This window comes from Nomascus leucogenys, chromosome 4 (genome assembly GCF_006542625.1).
Source record: "Nomascus leucogenys isolate Asia chromosome 4, Asia_NLE_v1, whole genome shotgun sequence".
Lineage (NCBI taxonomy): Eukaryota > Metazoa > Chordata > Mammalia > Primates > Hylobatidae > Nomascus > Nomascus leucogenys.
Window position 1 is genome coordinate 76,299,878 of NC_044384.1, and position 19,231 is coordinate 76,319,108.

The 19,231-nt window shown below is 39.2% G+C and overlaps 1 protein-coding gene across 1 annotated transcript in view; it reads right to left on the bottom strand.

Annotated features, from left to right (window-relative positions):
• Window positions 1–2,307: 2,307 nt before the first annotated feature.
• The window catches only part of LOC100599353 (putative fatty acid desaturase 2-like protein FADS2P1), a 35,335-nt gene continuing 18,411 nt past the window's right edge, over window positions 2,308–19,231 (bottom strand). The window contains 8 exon segments of the mRNA XM_030810038.1: window positions 2,308–2,359; window positions 3,734–3,859; window positions 5,753–5,832; window positions 6,575–6,671; window positions 7,685–7,782; window positions 7,978–8,054; window positions 14,149–14,209; window positions 16,949–17,074. Of these exon segments, the coding sequence (XP_030665898.1) occupies window positions 2,308–2,359; window positions 3,734–3,859; window positions 5,753–5,832; window positions 6,575–6,671; window positions 7,685–7,782; window positions 7,978–8,054; window positions 14,149–14,209; window positions 16,949–17,074 (717 nt within the window).

Consider the following 19,231-nt stretch of genomic DNA (forward strand, 5'->3'; position numbering starts at 1 on the left):
CCTACTAAGCAAATTAAAATTTACCTCACTTATACATTTTCATTCTTACCTAGCACCTTTCCCCCACTATATCCTCATTTTTGTGTTTACTATTCTCTTGCTTCTGTTTATCACGTTACTAAATATTTATGAATCCTTAACACATTGTTTAGTTTGCACATTTTTGTAAACCATAGAAATACAAAGGATCATAAGAGCCTACTGTGAACAACTATGCACAAACGAGTTCAGTAACCTAGAATATATGGATAAATTCCTAGAAACATACAACCTACCAAGACTGAATCATGAAGAAAGAAAATCAGAACAGGTCAATAATGATTAAGGAGAGTGAAGCAGTAATCAAAAACCTCCCAGCAAAGAAGAGCCCAGAATCGGATGGTCTAGCACCCTTTTTGAATTATGAATTTTATTTATTTATTTATTTTTATTTATTTTAGAAACAGAATCTCTAAAAAAAAACAAAACTCTAGTTGCTCAAAAAATCTCTATGTTGCCCAGGCTGGTATTGAACTCCTGGGCTCAAGAGATCCTCCTGCCTTGGCCTCCCAAGTGTTGAGATTACAGATGTGAGCCTGGCCCAAGCACCTTTTTTGAATTGATTTCATGTTTCCTTATATAATCTGTCTAAATCTCCCAGCTTTCTTCAAATTACACGGTAACCAAGTCTGTTTGGAGATTTACAAAGTGGGCTATTTTTTAACACTGAGTGGGGAACACGTTTGGGATAGTAAATGTGCCTAAGGAGAGTCGGATTGCTATTTCTAAGTAATTAGGAGAACGAGCAGTGCTTGAGAGTCTCTGGTTTGGACCAGGGGAGAAAGAAAAAGCAAACCATTGAGCCCACTCCCACTTGTAACCCTGAATTGAGGCAGGAGAAATCATCTAGAATCCACCAGCAGGAGGATATGGGCACTTGCCTGCCTATCAAGAGTCTTGAAATCAAAATATCTTTTTATTCTTTTCATCTCCTCCCCAACTTTCCTATTTGATACTAGCCACTATCATTTTAATAACGCCTCTTCCTCCCAGACAACCAGTTTTTGCTTTCTTAACTTTGACATGTGTGGCTAAGTCCCCAGGAGCTATGAGTGATTTAATGTGTTATTTTCCAGTAGGGGTTTAATTGAGAAACAAACAAAGCTAAAAGAGTATTTTGCAGAGCTTGAAGTAAGGGAATGAATGTATACTGGTAGAATTTCAGGCAACAGATAATCCAGTAGCGCCGATTTGCTTGGAGCTGGGGAAGCAAGCTTGCACTATTGTGCTTTCTGCAGCTAAGTTAACCTTGAATAAAAGTATAGACACTAGAGATCAGTATGTTACTAAGAGTATCCACTTATCCTTCTAGCACTAAAACTCTCTCTTGCAAGAGAGAAAGCCCTCTTGTTCTAAGACATGCTTACTTTGGTGTCACACTTGAAAACAGCCTTGTCAATGCCTGGGGTTTCCATCAGAGAAAACAAAACTCTTTCTTTCATCAGGGTAACTCAATTACAGGGTACAGCAGTTCTGCATGGTGGGTAGGGAGTAGGCAATAAAATCTTATACTTAAAATATAGTCTATTCCTTAGTGAAACACAACACATCTTTAAATACAGAACATTAACCTGCTTGATCTGTTGCTATTAGGACTAGACGTAGGAAGTTCCTTTAAGATATTTCATAGATATTTTATTTTTTCCACTTGGAAAGAAAATGTATATATGCATTAATGACACAGGTGCAGTTACAATAATGAAGATCTGAAGTCAATATTGAAATATTTGAAGAAATTTTATTGTTAATTATACTCAGTTTTTAAAGAAAAAGAAGTTCACACATCTGAAAAGAAATAAGTAAAAAGCGTTTGTGCTTCAACAGGAAATTCTTAAACATATGATTCTTTTCTAAGAGCAATTGCACTAATGTCCAAAGTACCCTGTTAGATGGCTGTCTTTTGGCTGACTTCTCCCTGTGTCCACCTCATCCAGAAAAATTTGCCTGGTTCTTGTACTTCTGGCCCTTGACTGAGATGATCTGACTAAGGTCTATTGGGAGGACTGAGTTTAAGGTACTAATGGAAAAACAAAAATGTTGGGCTCCATTTCCCCTTTTGTCACCCTGGTCAATGTCATCTTGTGTTTCCTAGGTTCTTATTTGCAGAGAAGACTTTCAGAGAAGGGGTTGATTCATATTCCTACAACAGCACAGTCAGGTATACCAATGGTGATAACTAATTCCCAGTTAAGCAGGGAAGAGCTCCTGCACATGCACCAACCCTCATCAGAGATGCAATTACATGTGTGTCAAGGCTGACATTTGGCATCATGTTTCATAGTAAGCATCCGCCCAGAGGGCTGCAGATTTCTTCAAGGCTCTGTGAAAGGAATAAACAAGATCATCAGGAGGTGAGACTGTAATGTTAAGAAAGCTCCTACATGGAATTTGCTCCTCTGCCTGGTTCAGAACAATGTTGTCATTTCCAGCTATATCTGATAAATGTCATCCTCTGCTGACCAATTTTGTTGACTAAATTGTTTTTAGCAGGTGAATTCATCTTTCCTTTATGGAGAACATTGAGATTTTCTTTCATTTTATTCTTTTCTGAGCCTGTATACCTGTAAATCCACCCATCCTATATTTACCTGTCAACCCTATTTTATAATATGGAGGACATTTTTCTAGGCTCTAGTGGGACAGCAATGAGTAGGGTAGATGTGAGTCCTGTCCACATGAAATTCCTGGTCTAGCTTGGGAGACACATATTAAATAATTTATTACCCAATATGTTATTTGAATACAATTGTGATAAACTTCACAAATGAAGAGAAGCAGGTGCTGCAAGAGCATGTGACTAATTTAGTTTTGGGGGTCAGAGGAGATAGACATGAGGAAAAGGCATTTGATTTGAGCCTTGGAGAAAGAATGGCAATTGACAAGATGATGTCAGGGGAGGTGGAGGTTTGGAGGAACATTCCAGGCAGAAGAAAAACTGGCAAAAGGATAAGACAACTAGGGAAGGGAGTTTCACAGCAACTTAAGGTAGGCCAATTGCACTAACTTCTGCAGGAAATTATCTGGAGGATAGAGAAAGAGGAGGAGTGTGGTGGAGAGTCTGGAGCTAGGGCACTGGTCAGGGATCAGATCAGATCAGGCCTGGCCTTGTTGGCCTCATTTAAGATTGTTTTTTTTCAACCCTAAACTAAAGAGAAAGTTATTAAACCCAGGTTACTGGTTGTTAATTTAACCAGCACAATATTCTTTAGGAAATTGTATGTGAATGCCTAAGGATGAGTATGGATTTTCAGTTTCTGCATGCCTCACTACTCTTAATTAATCACCCCAGCCTGAGCTGCACATTTATACCCCACTGGACCCTGCAGGCATCTAAATTTGCAACACTGGACTGGATGATCTGACAGTGTCTCCCACTACTTAAATTCTAACATTTATAGGAAGCTCTGTGGGAGATAAAAAGGCAAATAATATACAACCTTGGTTTTAAAAAATTTGAAATTTAGTAGGACAGTAAAGCATTTTCACTAAGCTGTACCTATAGGTAAAAGGTCAGTATTATTATTATTTTGTTGTTGTTGATACGGTTCCCTATGGTGCCATGTAGCCACGCTGAGCACACAGGTGACCCTTAATAAATGGTTGTTATATGAATGATTCACAAGCCACTGAATAGTCTGGGGAGTGGCAGTAAATACAAATGAGAGCTGTGAGCCAAGAGAAATTATGTTATTACCTGACAATATCTCCAAATGCCCTCAACATTGGTTTATTCACATACTTCAATCCGTGCTTGGCACACAGTGACCTCACCAGAGGCGCCACTTTGTGATAATTATGGCGTGGCATTGTGGGGAACAGACTGGAGAAACATACAAGAGATATAAAATTTAGACCTAAAGAAAAACCCTGAGTTTTCTTCCTTCTATTACCAAATAAAACTATATCAGCAATGCAGACCCAACCTTGACCTTGCACAATACTGCTGTTCTGGGAAGTTCAAAAACTCCTTCCAAAATACCCTTGTCTCTTAACACCTCTGCCAGCCAAGTGGGTGGTGAACATTTGGGAAATGCTAACAGAATAAACGTTATCTTCATTGAATATGTTTATATTTGGCCAGTTCAGATGAAGGTATGGATTGTCTATCACTTTGAGTTACCTAGGGGACTTGAAGATACCCCTGTCCTCCATCTCTGTCTCTGTCTTTGTCTCTCTCTTTCTCTCTATCCATCTGATATGGTTTGGCTGTGCCCCCACCCAAATCTCAACTTGAATTGTATCTCCCAGATTCCCACGTGTTGTGGGAGGGACCCAAAGGAAGGCAATTGAGTCATGGGGGCCAGTCTTTCCTGTGCTATTCTCATGATAGTGAATAAGTCTCACGAGATATGATGGGTTTATCAGGGGGTTTCTGCTTTTGCTTCTTCCTCATTTTCTCTTCCCACTGCCATGTAAGAAGTGCCTTTTGCCTCTCACCATGATTCTGAGGCCTTCCCTGCCATTGGGAACTGTAAGTCCGGTTAAACCCCATTTTCTTCCCAGTCTCGGGTATGACTTTATCAGCAGTGTGAAAACAGACTAATACAATAAATTGGAACCAGAAGTGGGATGTTGCTGAAAAGATACCTCAAAATGTGGAAATGACTTTGGAACTGGGTAACAGGCAGAGGTTGGAACAGTTTGGATGGCTCTGAATAAGACAGGAAAATGTGGGAAAATTTGGAACTTCCTAGAGACTTGTTGAATGGCTTTGCCCAAAATGCTGATAACAATATGGACAATAAGGTCCAGGCTGAGGTGGTCTCAGATGAAGATCAGGAACTTGTTGGGAACTGGAATAAAGGTGACTCTTGTTATGTTTTAGCAAAGAGACTAGGCAGATGTTCCCAAACACCATCTAACTCCTATCCCATGAAGAGATGAATATTCAATAAGTTCTAGTCACGGCATACAGGAGAAAGTCCTGGGATAGGAATAAGGAGCGAGGAGTTACGGGTTTTTATCTAAGGTTTTCCACCCAGGTAACTTTCTTGGGTTTTAACTTCCTCTTTGATAAAACGTGAATAATAGTCCTTTTTTGTTTTGCTGAGGTTTTTAAGGAATAACATGAAGGAAAGGATGAGAAAATTATATGAGCAGGTGTAAGAGCTCTTTCCTTCTCTGCCTATCCTAGATATGGCTTAGGTAAAGAGGATGTGGACAGTCTCTCCCTTGAATATTCTGGAGATTGACTCTCCAAGTGTTATCATTTTCTCTTTGTTTTATGGCCACCTAACTGACTCATTGCCAATACCATTTGAATATTGCGTCAGGGAATGGGTTTTATCATTGATTATTTTGTAACTTGAGATCTAAAGAGATAGATATTTAAATTAAATTTCAACACAACTTGGTTACCCACTTCTCAAACCTTCAGGTAACTGAAAATGGAATCAGTGGCACTTTTCCAAGATTTCACTCCAGTTACTCACAATCAATCTTTCTTTCTCTCCCTTTCTTTTTCTTTCTTTCTTTCTTTTTTTCTTTCTTCTTTCTCTTTTTCTTTTTTTCTTTCTCTTTCTCTATCCCTCTCTCTCTCTCTCCTTCCTTCCTTCCTTCCCCATCATTGCTAATAGAAAGATAGCAGCCTGTAGAAAATGCTGGTTCATTTTTTCCCCTCTGAGACCTTGAGCCTAGGGCCTGATCTGGATTATATTTGGGGATGTTATAAGTGACTGCACTTGCCCTACTAAGGACTATTCTTGTTACTCACTGGTGCTTGATTTGGAAGTTCAGGTGCCCAGTGAACCAGTCATTGAAAAAGAACTGTTCAATATTACAGGTGGCCAAGACCTGCAAAGGAAATGCTTATATTAGTTATAAATGAGCCCAAGTGTCAAACAAAGAAAATATTTGAAACCACCTTTGCAGAATTATGACAGTAAGATAAATCTGACATAGTTGACTACATCTTGCTTCTGATCTCCAAGCTGTCCTTTGTAATTCCTTGGTGTAGGCTAAGCTACCTTTGGGAGGAACTTATTTTGTAGTTTAATCTTAAAGAAAGGATGACAGTAGCCATTCCCTAAACTAAACTGCTTTTGTATAACTAATAAAAGGCCACAATGTTAGAATTGTGAGAGGGGCCTGAATTCTGCTAAGATAGAGGCATAGTTCCTATAATTCTTTACTGCTCAGGAGTCATGCAGCCAGAGGTGACAGGATTTGTGACTTTCCCAATTGTGCTTGTGGATAACATCACTATTATAGAACCTAAGGTTAATTTTTTGAGATGTTTTTCAGACTGTTCCCAATTGGACCCATGAGTGACTCATGACTCGATGGGTCCTGTGGCCCCACCCAAAGATGGACTGGGAACATTTTCCACACCCCTATAATTTCTTCCCCAACCAGTCAACTAGCACCCATTTCCTAGCCCTCTTCCCATCAAATTGTCCATTGATACAGTTTGCCTGTGTTCCTGCTCAAATTGCATCTTGAATTATAATCCCCATAATCCCCATGTTTCAAGGGAGGGACCTGGTTCTAAGTCAGTGTGGTTTGAAAGATTCTCCCCCAGGAACTCCATCATTACCTGAGTGCTGAGCCAGTCCCGGTTCTCCTCTGTGCTCATTCTCATTGGTACGTGGCTCATCTGGGTAACATATGCTATCCAAGGACTTTCAAGAAACCTTTTGGAGGAATAAAAGGAGGAAGTGATGACTGTTTGGGGTGTTTCAATAGCAAGCACTGGGCTTGCATAACCCCTGGTAGAGCTGGTTGAGCATTGGAGGAAGTGAAAGAGACTCAAAGGTTCCAGTAAAATGGTGATCTTTCTTTGTCTTCTTTGAAAGATCTTTATATCAAGAGATGACACACTAAGCATTCAGCCACATGACTGCCAAATGTATAGGAGCAGAGCCTCTAAAGTTTTCTGTAGCTCTAGTGCAAAGATCAAAACCACTAGGGAAATTTAAGGGCATATGCAAACTGGTTGACAGCCTGGGCTTTGTCCTCAGATAAGAGCTGGATTCAAGTTCTGTTTTGGCATTGGCCTTGGCTCTTACTTGCTCTTACATGCCCTTGGGCATATGATTTAATCTCCTTAAACTTCAGTTCCTTTAGCAGAAAAATGGCCATGATACTATCTACACTGCAGAGTTGTGTGAGGATTACATCAAATAAGATAATGCATGTAAATCCTTTAACGAAGTGTCTGATGCATAGTAGCTATAATTATTCTTATAATTATTTAGGACTTAGAATAACATGGCAACAGAATGAGGGAGGATTACATTGGAAAATTGGAGAGGACTATTCAAGCAAAAATGCGTTGGAAGTCGTTTTGCTTTGGGAAAACCTCTAGTCATAAAATAACTTAAAAAAAATCCTTCCCTGTCATTCTTTAGTAGGGATTACTATGTCTACCTAGATTACAGTTTTAAGGACTTAGGGTTCAACTGAAATGCTTCAATGAAGAATCCGGAAAGTGGGTAAAAAATGGAGATTGGGCAAATTTTTTTGCAAAGAGCTTGTCTTATTCAACTATTTCAACTTTTTTTTTCACATTTGCTTAAAAACACCTCAGCTGCAAGAAATGGGGCATGATGTCATAATCTAATCTCTCTTAAAGCTAATGACAAATAGCTCTGATAGGGAAGGTACGAGGATCATCTGGATTACTGGAATAAAATAGTATTCTTACTTGACCAAATATATGAGCAACACGGTCCCGAAGATTCCATAGTAAGGGCCAAATGTGATGAAATATCGGATGTAAAAGCTGCTAACCCAGGCGATGTCCTGCAGAGAAAAGCACTTGAAAGTTATACACTCTGAACATGATTTCATTTCCTCTTCATTGGCCTGGGGTCCTTTTATGTTCTGGCTAAATCTTATGCCCTGTTATTCAAGGACGCTCTATCTGAAGAGGACACAGCATTTTCATTTTCCCTCTTCTACTTGGTCTAGTTTCGGAGAATGAGCCACATTACTCACCGCCCAATATCTTTGAAGGTACATCGCTTGCATGGATTTCGGGTTGAGATATACTGGCATGAGGAGTGGGAGCCCAACTGAAATAGAACAAAAAATGATGCTGAATAAATAAACACAATGTGTTCATGTGTATTTAATGTTTAGCTCCCACTTAGAAGTGAGACATGCAGTGTTTGGTTTTCTGTTCCTGTGTTAGTTCACCTAGGATAATGGCCTCCATCTCCATCCATGTTGCTTCAAAGGACATTATCTTATTCTTTTGAACGGATGTGTAGCATTCCATGGTGTATACGTACCACATTTTTTCTAAGCAGTCTACCATTGATATGCATTTAGGCTGATTCCATGTCTTAGCTATTGTGAGTAGTGATGCCTCCCGAGACACATGATTTATCTGTATAACAAATCTGCACATGAACCCTTGAAACTAAAATAAAAGTAAAAAAAAGAAAATCACCGGTAATCTTACTACCCAGATAGTACCATAAACATTTTGAATATAGATTTTTTTTTATTTTATTCTTATACTTTAGGTTTTAGGGTGCATGTGCACATTGTGCAGGTTTGTTACATATGTATCTATGTGCCATGTTGGTTTGCTGCACCCATTAACTCGTCATTTAGCATTAGGTATATCTCCTAATGCTGTCCCTCCCCCCTCCCCCCACCCCACAACAGTCCCCGGAGTGTGATGTTCCCCTTCCTGTGACCATGAGTTCTCATTGTTCAATTCCCACCTATGAGTGAGAACATGCAGTGTTTGGTTTTTTGTCCTTGCGATAGTTTACTGAGAATGATGTTTTCCAGTTTCATCCATGTCCCTACAAAGGACATGAACTCATCATTTTTTATGGCTGCATAGTATTCCATGGTGTATATATGTTCTAAAAATTGGTATTATGCTACATGTATTACTGTTTTGTACACTACCTTTAAAAAGAAAACATATCATGACCATCTTCCCATTTCTCTAAATATTTTCCAGCATCTTTTTTTTTTTAATTATACTTTAAGTTCTGGGATACATGTGCAGAACGTGAAGGTTTGTTACATAGGTATACACATGCCGTGGTGATTTGCTACACCCATCAACCCATCATCTACGTTAGGTTGTTCTCCTAATGTTATCTCTCCCCTAACCCCCAACCCACTAACAGCCCCCAGTGTGTGATGTTCTCCTTCCTGTGTCCATGTGTTCTCATTGTTCAACTCCCACTTGTGAGTGAGAACATGCAGTGTTTGGTTTTCTGTTCCTGAGTTAGTTTGCTGAGAATGATGGTTTCCAGCTTCATCCATGTCCCTGCAAAGGACATCCTTTTTTATGGCTGCATAGTATCCACAGTATATATGTGACACATTTTCTTTATCCAGTCTAACATTAATGGGCATTTGGGTTGGTTCCAAGTCTTTGCTATTGTGAATAGTACAGCAATAAACATATGTGTGCATGTGTCTTTATAGTAGAATGATTTCCAATCCTTTGGGTATATACCCAGTAATGGGATTGCTGGGTCAAATGGTATTTCTGGTTCTAGATCCTTGAGGAATCACCACACTGTCTTCCACAATGATTGAACTAATTTACACCCACCAACAGTATAAAAGCATTTCTATTTCTCCACATCCTCTCCAGCATCTGTTGTTTCCTGCCTTTTTAATGATTGTCATTCTAACTGGTATGAGATGGCACCATATTATGGTTTTGATTTGCATTTCTCTAATGACCAGTGATGATGAGCTTTTTTTTCATATGTTTGTTGGCCGCATAAATGTCTTCTTTTGAGAAATGTCTGTTCATATCATTTGCCCACTTTTTGATGGGGTTGTTTGTTTTTTTCTTGTAAATTTGTTTAAGTTCCTTGTAGATTCTGGATATTAGCACCTCGTCAGATAGATAGATTACGAAATTTTTCTCCCATTCTGTAGGTTGCCTCTTCACTCTGATGATAGTTTCTTTTGCTGTGCAGAAGCTCTTTAGTTTAATTAGATCCCATTTGTCTATTTTGGCTTTTGTTGCCATAGCTTTTGGTGTTTTAGTCATGAAGTCTTTGCCCATGCCTATGTCCTGAATTGTATTGCCTAGGTTTTCTTCTAGGGTTTTTATGGTTTGAGGTCTTACATTTAAGTCTTTAATCCATCTTGAGTTAATGTTTGTATAAGATGTAAGGAAGGGGTCCGGTTTCAGTTTTCTGCATATGGCTAGCCAGTTTTCCCAACACCATTTATTAAATAGGGAATCCCTTCCCCATTGCTTGTTTTTGTCAGGTTTGTCAAGTATCAGAAGGTTGTAGATGTGTGGCATTAGTTCTGAGGCCTCTGTTCTGTTCCATTGGTCTATATGTCTGTTTTCATACCAGTACCATGCTGTTTTGGTAACTGTAGTATAGTTTGGTATACTTGTAGTATAGTTTGAAGTCAGGTAGCGTGATGCCTTCAGTTTTGTTCTTTTTGCTTAGGATTGTCTTGGCTATATGGGCTTTTTTTGGGTTCCACATGAAATTTAAAGTAGTTTTTTCTAATTCTGTGAAGAAAGTCAATGGTAGCTTGATGAGGATAGCATTGAATCTATAAATTACTTTGGGCACTATGGCCATTTTCATGATATTGATTCTTCCTATTCATGAGCATGGTATATTTTTACATTTGTTTGTGTCCTCTTTTATTTCCTTGAGCAGTGCTTTTTAGTTCTCCTTGAAATGATCCTTCATGTTCCCTGTAAGTTGTATTCCTAGGTATTTTATTACCTTTGTAGCAACTGTGAATGGGAGTTCACTCATGATTTGGCTTTCTGTTTGTCCATTATTGGTGTATAGGAATGCTTGTGATTTTCGTATGTTGATTTTGTATCCTGAGACTTTGCTGAAGTTGCTTATCAGCTTAAGGAGATTTTGGGCTGAGATGATGGGGTTTTCTAAAATACAATCATGTCATCTGCAAACAGAGACACTTTGACTTCCTCTCTTCCAATTCGAATTCTTTCTCTTGCTTGATTGCCCTAGCCAGAAACTTTCAATACTGTGTTAAATAGGAGTGGTGAGAGAGGTTGTCTTGTGCCAATTTTCAGCGGGAATGCTTCCAGCTTTTGCCCATTCAAATTTATATTGGCTGTGGGTTTGTCATAAATATCTCTTATTATTTTGAGATACTTTCCATCAATACCTAGATTATTGAGAGTTTTTAGCATAAAGGGGTGTTGAATTTTATCGAAGGCCTTTTCTGCATCTATTGAGACAATCATGTGGTTTTTGTCATTGCTTCTGTTTATGTGATGGATTACATTTATTTATTTGCATATGTTGAACCAGCCTTGAATCCCAACTTGATCTTGGTGGATAAGCTTTTTGATGTGCTGTTGGATTTGGTTTGCCAGTATTTTACTAAGGATTTTCTCACTGATGTTCATCAGGGATATTGGCCTAAAATTTTCTTTTTTTGTTGTGTCTCTGCCAGTTTTTGGCATTAGGATGATCCAGCATCTGCTTTGTAATTACTGTGTTGTATTTTTATAATGTACTTAATACATTTATTTAATAAATCCAGTAAATGTATAATTAAAAAATGTGACCCCAGTGCAAGTCAGCAGGAGTCTATCTTCTTAATGCAGCATTCCTGGAATGCTGGCCCCAAGGAAAGATGCAAGGTGGAGATCCACAGCCTCGTCCTGGACTGCACTGCGCATTTCAAGGCTAGGAATTTGGTCAGTAGCTCCAGGCTCAAGCCGCCTCAAAGAAGCTAGGAAAGCTTGGGAGATTTGAGTCATTTTTGATGAAAGCATCCCTGAAGAGCTTCTGCTATCAGCTTTCAAGTTTTTTCAAAGTACTTGGAGTCCTTCAGTCTCCCTGGATCTTTGGGATTTAGCCCCATTAAAGTATGTCGAGATGTCAGAGATAAAGAAGGTATACTCCTTTCCTGGTCAGAGTTATTTACCTGCCTCTCCCCCAGCATCACTGAAGCTTCCCAGGCACAGAGGATCCTTAACGAGATCCTCTGGCTTTTGACAAAGGCTGTCTCCCTGGTCAAACTTTAGTTAGGATCCTCTGAGCCTAGGCCTCAACCTTGGCCTACAAGAATTGCAGACTCTCAGCACAAATAATTTTTCCACTCTCCAAACTAAGAAACTTGAACAAACGCTAACATAGTTTCTCAAAGCTCAAGGCCAGCTCTCTGGGATAACCCCAGCATCCTTGAAGTTTTACCTGAGAAAGCTCAATGCTGCCAAAATAATTTACTGTTTATTCTGGCCAGTAACTGAATATAGGCACCTGACACCCCTTTTTCTTAGAGCATTTACTTTAGGACACTGACAATTGTAAATCCTTTGTGTCTTCCTTTGAGATGTAGCTTCTACACTCCAGAAATGTCTTTCTCAAGGGCCTGGTAACAATCCCTTTGAAATGTGGCCATCAAGAAGGATGGGGCTCTTATCTGTCAGTCTATTTGGGAGGATAGGAGCCAAACTTTGATAAGTACCAGTTAGCAGACACAGACAGCCTGGACAAATCTTATCAACCAACTCCTCCACCCCCTACCCCCTCTCCCAGTGTCTTTCAGTACTTTTATGCTCCAGCATTTAAAAGCCTCTCTCTCACTTTTGCGTCAGGAGAATTAAGCTCAGTTTATGGTGAAGTCTCTCTCCCCTAGTGCAATTGCCTGAATAGTCTCTCTCCTCTAGTGCAAAACGACCTTGTTTGTCTTGCTGCCTTTAACAAATGTCTGGTTTTGTTTCTTTTTGGCAGTTTGAGCATGACTCATTTGCACCCGAGATGTTAAGCTAGCATTTGCCGGGAAAGGCCACAATAAAACAGCTCTTGGTGGTGGCAGTGTGGTTTGTAACATGGGCATTTTGCAGTGAATTCACACCATTCCCTCATTTCTCATAAGGTAAGGGCATATTGCCCCACTACAGACAGGGGAGGTAAACACGTTTCTCAGGAAAGTTCACAGAAGAAAGTCCAACAGCAGTTTCTTATGCAAACACACATCTAGTTAGGCTGGGAATCGGCTACCTTTTAAAAATGGAGCACCAATGTCCTCATTCCTCTTTTAGGTTATGCAAGAGAAGCAGGGCAGGTGAGAGTGCAGGATGGCGGAGGCTGAATTCCAACTGTGGAGGAGCCAGCAGTGATGGTCAATCTTACACTTGAAAAAATTTGCCCCCTGCAGTCCTCCTCTGGCATTATAGGGGTGGCCACTTGTGGCCTACACATGGGCAAATCAGATCATCTGCAACTGTGTTTCTCAACCCCAGCACTGCTGGCAATTTGAGTGAGATGATTATTTTTATGAGGGGCTGTCCTTTGCATCGTGGAATGTTTAGCAGCATCCCTGGCTTCTATCCACTGACTGCCAATACGTTCCCTCTTCCTCTGTTGCTATAACCAAAAAAATGTCTTTAGACCTTGCCCCTGGGAGAGAAAATTGCTCTGGTTGAGAACAACTGCACTACAGGAAATGTTTGCTTCCTTCCCTGATTTTGGTTTATTCCCCAAATGTATGTTTTAGTTGGGCAGATTTGGGAGTTTCTTTTTTTTGTGAGCTGCTATGAGTTTGATATTGGTTAAGAGCAAAGGCTCTTTGCTTATGATGTTCTTTTACTGGTATCAGATTTACTCAGCTACCTTTATTTTCCTTCAAACTTGACCCACATGCCCACACTCAGATATATGTCTCATGCCTTCCCACAGCTGTATGCAAGTCATGAGAGCAGACGGCTTTCTTCCACACAAGAGCACTGCAGGTGCCCTTTATTCCCCGGCTTCTCCATTTCTGGTGTCACACTGCAAATGCTTCAGATTTATTTCCCCATCTCTACTTCCTTCCTACCCAAACACCATTATTCCTTTCTCTTGATAGATGTTTGGTCTTTCCAGAATGACAGTCCTAGATGCAGGCCCCTTGACTGGCAGCCTGCCTTCCCTCCCTCGTTGGGTATCTCCTTCCTTCCCCATCCAACTCTCAGAATGATGAGGTGCCCTTTAAAAAGACTGTTTACTTTTCCATTTCTATTTGCCGATTTCCACCCCAGTGAGTCTAAATAAGGCATTCTGCTTTGCTCAGTAGCAATAGGACATGGGCTGATCTCTGTGAGAGCATTCCAGTCGTGCCTTCTCCCTTGACAAGTACTTGCTTCAAGGAAATGGGATATAAGGAATATGGCTCTGGGAGACTCACCTATGTAGAAGTACAGGTGCTGCTTTTCATAGTTGATGTATTTGATTTTCTTCTTGCCGTACTGAATAGAGAGAGAATAAAACTAAAATAAGAGACCATACTTCTGGTCATCACACTTGAGGATGCATGTGTATGTGTGTGTGTATGTGTGTGTGTGCACATGCATGTGCATATGTCTAAAATCTTTATGGAAAGAGCCATCTGATCAGTGTTCTTTGGCTTTCAAGTCTGAGGAACTAGAAGAACCAGAACCAGGATGGGAGGAAATATTGTGGCATCTTTTTGCTTCAATTATATGTGTGTAATTCTGGCACAAATGGAATATTCCATTTGAGTGTAGGAATTGTGATCATTTTTTTGTTCTTATGGGAATCATTTTGAATTTTTTTCTCTTTATGTGAGGTGGAATGGTCACTGAAATGGGACATTTCTGAGTTTTTCTTGTGCTTCTTCAATATGGCATTTAGGATTCTGCTCCATATTCATTCATTCATCCAACAGATGTATGATTCATTCATCACAGTCAAGAATTTTCTTTTAAATTCATTCATCTGAAAGATACTAAATGGTAATATGGTAGAAGATAGAGTCATGGCCCCTCCTGTCTGTATCATCTTTCTTCTTTGTGTTCTCATCATGGAAATCACACTATCATTTATTATTTTAGCACACGATGATAGCACATATAATATCTATTATACATTATATAATTACTGTATAATAATATAATTATAATATCACATTCGCTACTGAAAATTTGATTCATTTTCTAGGAGTCTTCTTAGTTAATCTGGCATATATTCAGGGCACAAAGCAAATGCTTTGAAAGGAGGATAGAAGTAATGATTATATCTCTAGTATCTGGCAGACACTCAATAAATGTTTATTGAAGGAATTAACGAATGAATGATAATTCACACTCACTCTGTATTTTTGCCCTTCAGTTACAACTCTGGGCAGTGTTTCACTCTTGCTTTCTCCTTTCCTTTGATATCTTTCCTCCTATGTATAGATTTCTTCTTGTATTTGGATTGTATAGTTGGTCCTTCCTTCTCTTATTGTCAAAAATTACAAGAAATATCATAGTGATAAAGTAATAATAGCTATTTGCAGTTATTCCTAAACCTTTACATATTTTAGGAACAGGAAACATGGTAAAGGGACTAGTTGGAAGTGCATGAGAGTGGACAAACCGTAATGGACAGATTTTGAGTATTACCTCAAAGGAGGATTCTGTCTTCCAGGATATAAGCACAGGACATAGAAGAATATAAATGCTTGCTGAAGAAATTTAACATTTGAATAAAGTATTAGAAAGGCAGACAGTAAAGAAGGAAGAAGGGAAAAGCCCAGGGCTGATTAGAAATGTTTTTGATGTGAAACTACTGAATTTTAGAGTTTAAATAAATAATTGTAAATAATGTCTTGTGCAGTGGCTTTGAAATTACATTATATAGAACTCTAAGGTTTTAGGGATGTCCCAGGAGCATCTTCAGAACTTGGAGAGGTAGCCTCTATGGTTTGTGAAGAGGTAGCATGTGTGCTGAAAATAGCTCTGTGGAAGTCATGTCTGAACTCATGCTGCTTCATGAACTTCCCTGAGACAAACTCCCTTGCTCTCTAGGGGGAAGGGGAGATATGAGGGGACAATTGGAGAAATCAATACTTCAGAATTCTAATGATGATCATAGAAACCCACAAACATCAGGGAAGTCCAATGTGTTTGTGGAATCATTGTCAAAAGCAACTGATTTGTGATCACAGCACCAAGAATTTTTTCAAAGCAAGAGACCCTTGTTTTCTATTTCAGCTAGGGAAAAGGGTGAGTCTCCCAAAGATGAAAAAAGCTACTTTCAAAAAGTTGCACAATTTTTGGTTAATGTACCAGACAGGCAACAACTGAGAAGGCTATACCTTTTTATTTTTATAAAACTCCTAGTTTTTCTAGGAGATAGCAACCTCTTCCCAAGTACCTGACTCTGAGGTACCTCATTTGAGGGGAGGCACTTTTCTTTGGTTATCCTTATATCTCCTTTGCTTAAGAAAGCCTTCTAAAAATCTTGGTAATTGATATTGTCCTTTACATGATGATTTTAAGTTGGAGTTTTAAAAAGTAATAATTAACTGAGAAATTCTGAAGATGACTTTCCCCCTCCTTTTTCTGTTGTTTAAGAAGCTCAAATTAGAGGTGAGACCTCTAGATCTCTTCCATGGCATTTGGGCTGTAGTTCATGTGTAAATGCATCAAAATGAACATGAACTAAATATAACAGCATAGTCTCTTCTAACTGGGCTAGAATTAGTTGAGATAACTAGATACGTGAACATATGTGACTTAGTGCTTACTGAATCTATTGACCTATATTCTCTCAGTGAATGTTTCTCCACACCCTGTTTAAACCTCAGACAGTCATTGCAACTCCAGTCATCTGGTTCCACGATCTAACATTGGCTTGTATTGCCTCAGAGAAAATGGCAGGCACTGGGCAGGGACCCATCTGTCACTGGGATTGCTCAAACAGAGTAACGTGGATTTCCATATTTCCTGCCGTGGGAGGTTGGACTGGATGATCTTTAAGGTCATAGACTTAATGGTTACAGCTCTAAATCCCTTTGTATTCTTACAGCCCCAGATTCAGTTATTTCAAATCTGTATTTTGAACCGAAAAGAAGGAGAGATGTTCTCAGATTGAGTGTGAAGCCAGAATTTCCAGCTTGATCTTTCCAAGGCAAGGCTGTAAGCCTTTCCAGGAACCACTTCCAGGAACATTTCCTTGATGCGCAAGATTTCTAAGTGTACCTTGACAGGTTGTGAATCTCCAAGCAGAAAAAGTGGACCCGTGTCAATATCCGGGTCTTTGGGGTAGATGTTCAGCTTTACGTGATGTTGAAAGTGCTGGTAATTCCGCCAGTTTGCTGACAGGCCCTGAGGAGAAGAGAGGGCTCGTTACTTGAAATAATTGTTTCCTGAAATACCCTTCACTGTCAGAGTTTTCTGCATGCATCCCCAAAGTCAAAATAAGATATTTGAGTTTCTCTAGCTTGCCTCCACTGCTGAGCCACAGCATGACTCATCGGACAGAGGCGCTCATAGCTTACAAAGAAATAATTCTCTGATCCAGAAACACAACTTTAGGCTAAAAGTCTTGGTAATGAAAATCGTAAAAGCTGGTTGAAAAGAAATGTTTTCCCATCCTTCTCTTATTTGATCTTCATTAAAAAAAAATCTAAAGGCAGGTGGGGCAGAGAGTATTTTTTCTATTTTACATATAAGGAAGACTTAGCTCCGAGACTTTAATTAGTTCTGGGGAAAAAGAAGCGGCCCCAGGTATCTTACTTCAATGAGTGTTTCAAAGAATCATGGATCTGAAGTGGTCTCCCTGGGGGACTTGGCTCAGATCCTTGCATGTCCCGGCTTCAACACTCTCATACAAAAATAAACGAGAATAAAAAGATTTTAGCAGATGCCAATCTTGAGTCACCTCTGATTAGGTTGTTTATGATTTTTTTTAATCATAGAAAGTCTGAAATTTTAATAGAGCAAAGAATTTGGAGGCACATCAACCTAGTTACATATACTGGATGTATAAATACTGCTGCGTGGTTTCGGCAAATCACCCAACCTCTTTGAGGCTCGGTTCTATCTCCGGTAAATAACATAAGGACATTTACCTCCATGGGTGGTCTGGGGAGTTATGAGATGACGTATGTAAAATGTTGGCATGTTGGGATATTCAGTTTTTCCTCCTTTATGTTAATCATTTACAGAAGAATGAGTAGCAGTAGTAGTTTTTGTTGCATATTTGACATAGCTTAGCAACCAGTCTATACGCGTTCTAGTCTGCTCTGTCCAATGCAATAGCCATTAGCATATGTGGCTATTGAGCACTTGAAAAGCGACCGAATAAAGACAAGCTGTAACTATAAAATACCTACTGGATTTTGAAGATTCAGTATGAAAAAAGGAATGTAAAATATTTCATCAATAATTTTTACATTGATTACATGTTGAAATAATACTGTTTTGAATATATATGGAGTAATAAACTTATCTTTTAAATATGACTATTGAAATACTTAAAATGCATATGTCATTTTAATATGGTGCATTTTCCTTCTGTTGGAGAATGCTGGTCTGGATACCATATATCTATAGTAGAAGGGGATGGCTCTTTATTTGAAAACCTGTAAGCATTAGCATTGTCTTTCCATAGTCTTCTTTGCAGTTGTTTCTTAGCAACCCCCATCGCATCCCCAATTAACACTCCCTAACCTTCTTGCAACCCTCCAGCCTGAGTCTCTATCCTGAATCTTATGCCTGAATAGGGACTTTCCAAATATATATATATATTTATATAAATATAAATATATATAAATTTATATAAATATATATATTTATATAAATATATATATTTATATTTATATATATATTTAGATCTCTCTCTCTCTCTCTCTCTACTCCCCACCCAGAAAGGGGGGACAGAAATTGTTAAGTGTAGTTTGTGACACGTTGAGCTTGAGTATCATGAAATATCATATATATATGAAATATATGTGATATATATATATGTGTATGTGTATGTATGTGTGTATATATATATATATTTGGATATTTCATGATACTCAAGCCTCAACATGTCACAAACTATACTTAACAATTTCTGTCCCCCCTTCAAGGGCCCCATCAGTGCTCTGTGTTTCTTCCATCAAATTGCATATGATGGGTACAAAGTTACAGCTAGACAGGAAAAATGAGCTTGGCGTTCTATTACACATAGGGCAAGGGTCCCCAACTCCCCGGCCACGGACCGGTACTAGTCTGTGGCCTGTTAGGAACTGGGCTGCATAGCAGAAGGTGAGTGGCAGGCGAGCAAGGGAAGCTTCATCTGTATTTACAGCTACTCTCCATCATTCTCATTACAGCCTGAGCTCTGCCTCCTGTGAGATCAGCTGTGGCATTAGATTCTCATAGGAACACAAATCTTATTGTAAACTGCACATGTGAGGGATCTAGGTTACTTGCTCCTTATGAGAATCTAATGCCTGATGATCCGTCACTGTCTCCCATCACCCCAGATGGGAC